The 11013-nt window shown below is 40.1% G+C and overlaps 1 protein-coding gene and 1 pseudogene across 1 annotated transcript; one reads left to right on the forward strand and one right to left on the reverse strand.

The window, feature by feature from the left end:
* Positions 1 to 1895: 1895 nt before the first annotated feature.
* On the forward strand, positions 1896 to 4099 carry LOC137961869 (O-fucosyltransferase 8-like; annotated as a pseudogene).
* LOC137961868 (nucleobase-ascorbate transporter 2-like) lies at positions 4053 to 7720 on the reverse strand. The gene is made up of 14 exons (XM_068808475.1): positions 7390 to 7720; positions 7210 to 7307; positions 6956 to 7132; positions 6722 to 6822; positions 6059 to 6134; positions 5898 to 5957; positions 5618 to 5802; positions 5438 to 5534; positions 5274 to 5360; positions 5134 to 5192; positions 4954 to 5045; positions 4805 to 4882; positions 4547 to 4707; positions 4053 to 4470 (listed from the first exon to the last, which is right to left on the reverse strand). Exons 1-14 carry the CDS (start codon positions 7478 to 7480, stop codon positions 4258 to 4260), a joined length of 1575 nt encoding a protein of 524 aa, XP_068664576.1. The 5' UTR covers positions 7481 to 7720; the 3' UTR covers positions 4053 to 4257.
* Positions 7721 to 11013: the final 3293 nt, after the last annotated feature.

An 11013-nucleotide genomic window follows, 5' to 3' on the forward strand; every position in this document is an offset into this window, starting at 1 on the left:
GTTTCGATTTATTTGAATTTTCTTGAAATTTTTTTTGTTAGAATTAATTAAAATAATAAATTTATTTTACTTGTTAATTATATTATTAATTTATACTATACTAAAATCTATCTTATGTTATTAATAAAATATTATTTATTTATTTATTATATTTATTACTATTAATACTATATTCAATTAGTAATTTTAGAATGATAATTGGGCTTTAACTCGTAATTATTATATTATTTTAAATTAAACTATAATCTATCTTAATTTATTAATAAATACCCTATTTAATTATTGATTATATTAATATATTTTAATATTATATTAAAATATATTAATATAAAATAATTCATTCTTTTTTCCATTATATTTTCTATTTTAAGCAAAAATTATTTTCCAATTCATTTTAGATCGAGCGTTCCGCGATGGACGGCCGCCTTGCTTCTTTTGTAAAGAAAACGAACGAACCCTGTGACGGCGAACACGCAGTTTCGTAGTCCGTATACCGGTCGAAATAAAATAGAAAAATAGGAACTTTTTCTTACTTCGCGCCTTCTCTGATAGATGTCGCGGGTCATAGCAGCAGCAACGATGAAAGGGAAAAGCCACTCCAATGGCTTCCTGCGTTATGTATTGGGACTCTGTTCGTCTCTTGAAAAATCTATCAGCATTTCATCTCACCTTGCCCCTCGAGCTTCCATTTGCCATTGGAAATACAGAAAGAGGACTTTGGATCTGGTTGGTGGCAGTCAGTGGTTGTTGACAGCGATTCTTTTCTGCTCTCTCGGAGGGTCTGTCTTTATTTATCATGATTTGTAAGTCTCACTTCGTTTTTACTCTTCTGCTCAACCGCAACTTCGCTCCCGTTCAATTAACTGCTACATTTCCTGAAACCGCTGATCCTTTGCTCAACTTGGAACTTATTCCATCTGCTTAGCATTGTGATCAAATAAAGACCGATCTTCAGGTTGTGAAGTCCAAATCAAGTCGTTTTATGATATCTTCAATGAATATGCATAAAAAATTAACGTATCTTTACCAAACTATTGCTTTGCATTCGTCTCTTTGAACATATGAGAATTATGGAGGTAGGAAAAGGCAGGTAGTTTTGGTTCGTCAAATCAGTTGAATTGGGCATGTCTTACTCGGGATATGAGGTTCAATATCTCTGAGGTTTGACTAATTATCTGCAAGAAGTCTTCCAAATAACTAGAGTTTGAGGCTCTCTGTTTCGAGAGCACAGGAGGTACTCATCATTTTTAGGATAAAGCCTTGGACCGAATTTAACATGAGCACTAAACATAGGAATATGTTTTCAGGATTTAGAGGAGTAAATGCTTTATAAACCGGGAGCCTTCTATCAACAGGGAAGCAAAATTCTCCTCCCCCTTGCATTGGTGAATCTGTGGATAATAATCTATTTTTTGTAATGAAATGTCATAGTATCTTGCCTCGTGAGTTGAAGAATGGAGGTGCCTATGTCAATTTCTCAAAGAATATTGCCAACAGTAGAAGACAAACAGCGCTGCGCAAGCTTGCAAGATTGGTTATTTGGACGTTTGGACTTGTCACTTGTTTCTTTCTGATGGATTCGTTGATGCTTTCTATAGTACATTGTATGAATATTCATAACAGTTTGAGTCAGAGAAAATTAAATGGCTCAGAGGTACTTTCTTATGTTCCTGCATGGTTTTCTTTGAGTTTGCCAATCAGATGGCCACTCTTTGCTCATGAAAAGCTGAAATTTCCACTAAGTTTGTGATGCTGTGCGACTTGGAAGGCACCACGTTTGATTGTCAAATATCACTCAATATGATTATAACCTTTCATTTTTTTTAACAAAGTAAATGTTGGATGAATTTGCATTTTATTCCTTGCAGGACTTGAATAGGCATGGGAAAGTTGGACACTCAAAGGAGGAGCAGACATCAAGAGTGATGTATGAGCGACTTTTACACATGGCTTCCAGGACTCTATCAAAGGTATGTTTTACTGAGATGTATGCTATACCACCTTCATGTTACTTTTTTCAGAAATTCTAATTTGGTGTCTACATAGAATCAGTTTAAACATGATTCTCCAATGCTGTGGGAGGAGCCCTATAAACAAACTGCATCAGCATATGGAGACCTTGTGCAAATAAAAATAATAAAAAACACCAAGGTAATTTATCATTTTGTTTAGATTTGGAATGTATGACTTTAATATTTCACCCTTGCTCCACAACCAACGCGTTCTCCTTGATCACTGTACAACAAAACGTGATTGGTTTTTGAGAAGTATGATCTTTTTTTGGTTTCTGAGAAATATGATCTTTTAATGATTCATAGAAATCATATTTTGAAACAGGTAATGCTGCAAAAAGCACAGGTTTTATAATGGTAAGTGCAAATGGAGGTCTGAACCAACAAAGGGTTGCTGTAAGACTCTGCTCTGCTGCTACCTTCTTTTCATTGGACACTCTAAACCAGAAAAAAATTGGTTATCTTTTCTTTTCTTGGATCTTTACTTTATGCTACATATAATGCCAATAGTATAAATTCTCTTACGAAGGGCCATGTACTCCTGTTATTGTTGATTATTGCAGGTGTGCAATGCTGTTTCTGTAGCTTCATTGCTTAATGCCACCCTGGTTCTTCCGAAGTTTCTGTACAGCAGTATATGGATATCATGAAAGAGTCAAAACCTTCTGATTTTGTTGAAAAGGTGATTCCACTCCTTCTGAAGTATGAAGTTGTTCACTTCCTTGGCTTTGGCAATCGGCTTGCATTTGATCCACTGCCATCTGATTTGCAGGTTTTGAGCCACTACATATAACTTATTTTCTATCTTTTCAAAAAAAAAAAAAAAAAGACAAAGAACATATCAACTTATTTTAATTTTAAATTCACTTCTTGAGGTCTCTTTATGATCAAATTGATTATGCAGAGATTAAGATGCAAATGCAATTTTCACGCTTTGAAGTTTGTGCCAAAAATTCAAGTAGCTGGTGCTTTATTAGTTACAAGAATTAGAAAGTATGATGCCAGAAGCAGTTTGTTAGATAAACAATTGCTTGGGAAATACATGCCTGATATTCCCTTCAGACCTCATAACTCTACTGGAAGTTTGTCAAAATATCTGGCTTTACACTTGAGATTTGAAATGGACATGGTGGCATACTCTTTATGTGATTTTGGTGGAGGAGAAAATGAAAGGAAGGAGTTGCAAGCGTACCGGGAAATCTATTTTCCTGCGCTTGTCATGAGAATGAGATATACAAAGTATGTTTAGTGTTTTAGTGTTTTTAAAATGGGTGCCAAGTGTTCTATCTCTTACTATAATAAATTTGTATACTTGGAAAATATTACAGATTAGTTTCTTCTGCAAACTGGGACGATGCCCATTAACCCCTGAAGAGGCTGCACTTATGCTTTCTGCTATAGGATATAAGCGTGATACATACATCTACCTGGCTGGCTCACATATATATGGAGAGCAATGGAGAATGCTTCCGCTCACGGATCTTTCTCCAAACTTGGTTACTAAAGAAAATCTGCTCACAGCAAGTGAACTAGCACCTTAAGTGAACTAGCACCTTTTAAGAATTTCTCTTCTCAGGTAACAACAACACTCTGTAATCAATCAGTTTTCTTATAGATAAGTAAATTTCCACTGTCTCGATCCCCCTTTAACCTAGCATTTTGGATGCAGTTGGCAGCTTTAGATTTCATTGCTTGTGCAACTGCTGATGTGTTTGCCATGACTGATTCGGGAAGCCAGCTTTCATCTCTGGAGACTGGTTACAGGACTTACTATGGTGCAGGTAGAGCTCCAACTTTGAGACCCAATAAAAAGAGATTTGCAAACATATTGTCAGAAAACAGCACAATAAACTGGCATGTGTTCAAAGGCAGAGTGACAAAGATGATTGAAGAGAATCAAAGGGTGCAAGTCAGGCGTCTGGGTCGGAGTATAGCCTCATAAGCTTGTGATTTTGTTGGTCTTACAGGTGAGACCGACTAGTCAAATTGGCTATTTTTTATTTTTATATGCACACACTTATCATTTCGTGTCTCTATCACTTGAATAGAACTATTTATGATATAGAGCTAATTTTCTCGAGGGTTTGTTTCCTGCTCCGACCCATGAAGGCATTCAATCCCTATAAAAAAACAAACACAATCTCATAGGTACAATTGCTAAACCAAAATAGCAGAGCAGTAGGACAGCAACGTCCTTGATCTGCGTCTTGCGGTGTCATGGTCATTCTCTTCTGGATCATATTAATCATGACGGAGGGAAGAAACGATTAAGATTGAAGGGGAGTGTGTAAAACTCCTCGTTCCGACTATCCCCTTTGAACGTCCTGAACCGAGCCCACCATGGCATTCCTCTGTCTACAGCTGTATCTTTGTAATCGAGGGTATTATCAAGGAAAACAGCCACGATCAGAGCAACAGTAGGCGGGGAGAAGAAGATGGTGTTCAGGAAATCATTGAACTGCATCAAAGAAACAACCAAAGTCAATCTGGATGGAACGAATTGTCTGTTCAAAGGGCAATGATCGGGGTCCTACCCAGCCGGCACCGGTGTGAGCAGGGCCATGACCAGCAGATGCAGTGTACTCGTAGAAGTATTGAGGGATTGATAGCCCCAAAAAGAGTGAGACGCCGGTGATGAACAGGTTCCTCATCGAGTTCATGTTTGTGAACTGCAAGAACGAGAGTCCCACCGAAGCTGATCGATCCAACAAGTAGGTATGATATCAGTATTTTCAGCTCAGAAACGTAGAATGAATTAAGAAAGACCATTTCATCTGGTTTAGTTAACTTACCAACCAATCCAAACAAAATACAATACACAGCAGCAAAGATGGTAAACGGGATTGAAGCAAACAGCGCTCCGAATTTCCCTACACATTGCCTAAATTTTTAGTAGATAATTTCATCCAAAGCCCGAAAGCAAACTAGTCCAAAAGAATACCTAATATGGAGAAAAATATCATGAAACCAGCTGATATCTGTATCACCCTCCGGCTTCCGACTCTAGTTGACCCAAGAAGACCCACATTCTCTCTGTCACAGGCAAGGGAAAGTTAGCTCCAAGGTCATTCAAGAACACCCTCAAATCTGATTCACAAGAGATCGGTGAAGAACTTATTACACAGAGACGGTAGAACCAGTCACAGTTCCGAAAAGTCCATCCAGTAAAATCCCAATTCCCTGTTTTCAAGTGTCCCTGATCAATGTCCAAAAAGGAGCTAAAAGGATGGAAAGATGAAACAGAGAAAGAGCACCACCAACCAGCCAACCGATTCCTCGACTAAGAACATGAGCGGGAGGTGGAGTAGCACTTGCAAGCCTAGATGCCGCCTTGTAGGCGGCAGTTGACTGAAAGGCAGAATCCAGTACGATGTCACTTCAAAGTGTTAAAAAATCGCAGCAGTTTCATTAGAAGCTCAGCTGACCTCGATGAGGGAGACGAGAACAGCAGCCATCATTCCAAAGGCATGGCCAGCATCGAAGGTGGGTGCTCCCCATTGTAGCGGGTAAGGAATTTTGATCCTGTATAAACAGGTCGAAGATTAGAATGTCTCTTCAACAAGAAGAAGCTCTATTTGATTGATGGATTCGCGACGAAGACGAACCAGGGAGCGGAGGAGATGAGATTGGCTCTATCAGTACGGCAGTTGTTTTGGGTTTTCTCTGGGCGGTGCCTGTAAGCACCGCTTGCAGTCAGTAAGTGAGCATACGCCCATATAATCGTTATTGCCAGCAGAAGAGCGAATCTCTCCAATATCGGTACTTTCTTCGCTTGGAAACGTTTCAAGTACTGAATCATCAATCACATTAGCATGAATTCTCTCTTTTCCTGCACAGAAAAAAGAAAAAGAAAAAAAAAGAGGCGCCTCCGAAAATATTACGAACCTGGGAAAATGCTACAAATAGGATGAGCATTGGAACGCCGATTTCTACACATTTTCCGACCTGACACCAGCAATTTATCAAATAAGAAGAAAAGAGGTAGATTTCCGCAGGGACGAGTTTTCAGAAAGTAAAATTATATATGAAGAAGACGACGTACTAACCACAGGAAATCCTCGATCGAAAAGGCCAAAACCCACCAATGCTATTACGGGAACCATCCCCAACGGGCTGAAAAACCTGAAACATAGAAATGAATCTCAATTTCTTTCTGGCTGTTCAGCTTCCCATTGAAGTTCTTTATCGAAAAAAACATATTTTATGGATTGGCGGCTATGGGACCGCAGGTCAGGAGCCATTAGAGTCCAAACAATAGGGTCTTGATCATCTGTACAGCCCCGTACACGCCTTAAATTTTTGTACGATCACCGAGCTTGCAGTGCGTGGGACTTGATATAACCCCGACTGTATCTGCTCCGGGTGAAATTTCTCGCTTCAAACAACGATGAATATACACAATTAACAATGTAGTAGATACATCGATATCCAGTTTATGGGTCCAACCAAGGAATCTCCATTAACTCGTCTATCGACCGTTTTTTAGTGGTCCAAGCACAGTGATACTTATTGTGGGTACCAGAAAGCGGATTCCGTTCCACAAGTCAAAAAGATGGAATAACCAGACAAACATATACACCAAACTTGGGTATATACCAGAGACCGTGCTGGACGGCTCTCTTGCTCTCTTTTTTTCTCTTTCGTCACTGAAGATCAAAATCTGAATAAGATAAATTCAGTAATAAGTAATAACAATTAACAAACGGTACCTGGAGCAGATTCCCCACAATTGGCTGTAGCCTAGTATAATCTGCACGCTTGAAGAGACTATCAGAGCTCCTTGGATCGCTCTCATGCTTTGCAGAAATCTCTGCAACCACCAGAGACAGCACCGAATTTTGTTAATATTTTGCTTGTTGCGATTTCCGCCTTAGATTAACTGCGAGGACTTGTTGTTCTCTTTCTGTTATGGGGACTGAAAGAGTAATGTAATGGTCCCTTACCGTGTGAGGATCTGTAATCCGCATCAGAGAGGAATCGCGGATGATCGACATTATTGGGACTACAAAGGCAAAGGAGCCTCCGATGACGGTCGGCAATCGCGTGCCGAAAAGAGTCTGCAGTAACGTATTAATCCCACCCACAAACAGCAATGTCTGCACCACTCTCACTTTATCGTCCTGATTCCGTTCAATTGAAACAATGTCAGCAGCGTATATATTTCGAAAAACTATGTTTTCATTGAAGAAGGTCTCACATTTGTTCCTCCCATGAGTGGAACTAGCAGGGACGGAATCATCACAGCTGTTCCCAATGCGAGAATGTAGTGCTGAAATCCCAACGCGATTGCTTCGCCTGTCATAAAAAACAGAGAAATTTTTCAACTACTGTAAAGAGAGAAATTTTGCCTGAGCGACCTACAATTTCAGTTACATACCCCAGGACGGATTCGAGTCGATACAGTATTCAAACCCCTGAAGTTGATCCATGGGTTGATGTGAAATCTCTTCCGGCTTGGGAGCAGCCATGGCAAAATTAGAAACTCAGAAGCTCGACCTCAACAGGTATGTCACAAATAAATGAAATAATCGATAAAGGTTCCAATTTAAACAGAGAGATAAGGGAAACGGAAGGGAAAGTTAAAGCTGAGGGGAATGACGGGTAGAGAGGAAGGGGAAAAGAAGTCTAGGAAAGAAAAGAAGTGGAGGGAGGGAGAGGAGAAGTGTCACTCACATGGAAATAGATACAAAGAAGGAAGAAAAAATACAGTCGCCACCCACCCCCACGTCATTTTAACATTCATCTTTTCTCCTTCCCTCACCTTACAAATGTTCCGTTGATACTTTCATGCCTAGAGTACCCCTCCATACAGATGCAAACTTCCAAAATCTAAGTTACCGTTGGCTGATTAAAATACTGCCCAGGAGGTTAAGAAATCCAGTCTTTTTTCGGAGAAGACAGTTCTGGTAAAATGATGCGTTGTATCTTGATTCTGGCTCAGACGGAGATTAGAGGTGAGAGATCTTTGGAAACTTTTTTCTTTCCTAACTTTTCAAACGATCAATGGAGTTCTGCATCTCTGTATTATCTGTAATCTCTGTAGTCTCTGTTCCCCAGTTTGATCATCTCTGTAATAAGGTTAAAAAGGCCACGAAGGAGGTGTTCTAGTCGCCGTTGTTTTGCGGCCTGAGCCGTCCCTATGGTGCATTGATTACCGAGCCCACCGGAAAAAAAAAACTCGGGACAGCTTTTCGTTAAGCGTTGCAGTGGCTGATGCAGCGAAACTAATGCTCCTTTAACCCTCGAATTACCCGGAATTCTGATCACTTTTCAAAACGCGAAAGATTCATTCCCCAGCTTTAAAAAGGACAAACTGGCAGAGTGAAAAGAGAAGCCTCGGCAGACCCATTTCACAAAGGTTCATCAAGATCTAAACCCTTCGTGCAGTTTAGCAGGGATTGGCGGCCTCAGCGATGTTTATGTGTGAAAAGTACTGATATCCAGAAAAGGGAAGAATTGAGATGCAGGACGACCATCAGCCTACCAGAGAGAATTTAAGATTTTTTTTTTTTGTGTTTTCTAGTCGAGCTTTTCGATCAGAAACTGCATATTCTCACATAAGGGTGAATCTACTTCTGAAATTTGCATCTCACTAAAACGGTTAAAGATTTCTCAATGATATTAATTCTTAATAATCCATGTTTAACTTTCCTGCTAACGTAACTTTTGGGAAGCTCAAGAGGATGTTACAGCTTTTCTTTTCCTCAATGACTGCGTTCATGGTGTCGCCTAAAGGATAGCAGAGACCATGATGATATATAAAAGTGACGATACACGCAGATCAAAAATCTGAGAGCAGCATAAACTACTATACCCTATATTAGAATATACATATGTTTACTTTTATTTATTTATTTATTATTTTAATATTTCATTACATTATATTATACGTATTTCATTATGTTGTATTTTTCCATCTTGATGTATAAAGACTCTTTGTATATTTCGAAACCATAAGAAATCAGTTTTTCAATTTTTACCTTCGTCTTCTCGGCTGCGCCTCCCCGACGACGAGCAGAGCATAACGGCTCTTTGAGATTCTGAGTTCTAACATGGTATCAGAGCGGATGATTCTCCTCCTTCTCTGATTTCTTCATCGTCGGCGTAAGGTGCCTTTTATTCCCGACGACGGACATTTACCGTCGTCTTTCTCGCCCATCTTCCTCTCTCAAATTTTTTTCTCGTCTGGATACTGCTGCCGAGGTACTGGCCGAGGGCTGGCCGAATTTCTTTTCTGGGTTTGGATGATGGTGGCAGAGGCAGACATTCTGGCTTGATTATTGGAGACCGAGAGGTTGGATATTTTTTGGATTTGGTCGTTGTTGGCCGAGGGACTGGCCGAGGGCTGGCCGGATTTTTTTTGCTGACACAGTGGTTTATTGCTGCTTCCGTTGATTTATTGTGGTATCTCCTCACTCAATGGCGACTTCTTCCAATTCTGGTGTTCGTTCCGGTTCAACGCGTTCCGCCATTGAAGAACCTTCGAACCCCTTCTATATTCACCATTTGGACAACCCAGGGCAAATTCTTGTTTCCCAGCTACTTACGGGTGAAAATTACATCAGTTGGAGTCGTGCGATGTTGATCGCCTTATCCGTGAAAAACAAAGTGGGATTTGTCGACGGTTCCATTCCTGCACCTCAAAGTACTGATCACAATTTGCTCAACTCCTGGACCCGAAATAATAATATGGTTATCTCTTGGATCTTAAATTCCGTCTCCAAAGAAATTTCTGCGAGTATTATTTTTGCCGCTTCTGCCCGAGAGATTTGGAACGACCTTCGAGATCGTTTTCAACAAAGAAACGGCCCTCGCATTTTTCAGCTTAAACGCGAATTAATGAACTTGCGTCAAGACAAGGATACTTTTAGCACTTATTTCACAAAGCTGAAGACTATTTGGGAAGAGCTGAGTAATTACCATCCTAATTGCTCTTGTGGGACATGTTCCTGTGCTGGCGTTAAAAACCTTACTGATTATCATCACATGGAGTATATCATGTCCTTCTTAATGGGCCTTGATGATTCGTTCTCCCAAGTTCGTGGTCAGTTGCTTCTCATGGATCCGATGCCTCCGATTAATCGGGTTTTTTCTCTGATTGTTCAAGAGGAACAGCAAAGGAAGACTACTCATGTCTCTGATTCGAGCACTCAGAACACTCCCACTGGCGCCATGGCTTTTGCGGTTAAAACAGGCATTTCTAAATCTGGTTCTCAACACTCCCGGAAATTTCATTCCAGTTCCAATCCTTCCCGGAATCAGCCTAGCAACAAGTTTCATTGTCATCATTGCAAGAGGGATGGACATACCATGGACCGTTGCTACAAGCTCCATGGCTACCCGTCTGCACCTAAAGCCAAGACCAATACCTATTCTAATGCTGTTGCTCATCAAGTCTCTACTGCTGACGATAGTCAAGGTTCTCCCTCTGTTGGAAGCTTTGTTCAGAATCTGAACTCAACTCAATATCAGCAACTCATGTCTATGATTTCCACACATTTGAGTAGCTCTGCAAAGGTCTCTACTGCTCCGGACTCTTCCACAACCAACTGCCTGGCAGGTATTTGTTTCTCTGTGTCTTTAAATTCCCTTATTTCTTCACAACATTTCTGGATTGTAGACTCTGGAGCTACTCGACATATTTGTTCTCTAGCTCCTGTTTTCATTTCCTTGCATGCTATTCCTCATACTACAGTTACTTTGCCTAACCATTCTCAAATTTTAGTCCATTTTGCTGGTGATGTTAAACTACATTCTAACCTTGTGCTTAAAGACGTACTGTTTGTCCCTCAATTCAAATTCAACTTGATTTCTGTTAGTGCCTTAGTTACTGAATCTGGGTTTACCGTACGTTTCCTTCCTGATTGTTTTCTTATCCAGGATCTATCCACCCAGAGGATGATTGGCAAGGGTGACAAAGTCCAAGACCTATATGTTCTTTGTGCTCCATGTTTGAACCGTGCTTTTGTTAACAATGTTTCTGCTCATGTTTGGCATAATA

Source organism: Aristolochia californica, unplaced genomic scaffold (genome assembly GCF_029961685.1).
Source record: "Aristolochia californica isolate CCGP_79_NKW_82.1479 unplaced genomic scaffold, dmAriCali1.0.hap1 SCAF_4, whole genome shotgun sequence".
NCBI classification, from domain to species: domain Eukaryota; kingdom Viridiplantae; phylum Streptophyta; class Magnoliopsida; order Piperales; family Aristolochiaceae; genus Aristolochia; species Aristolochia californica.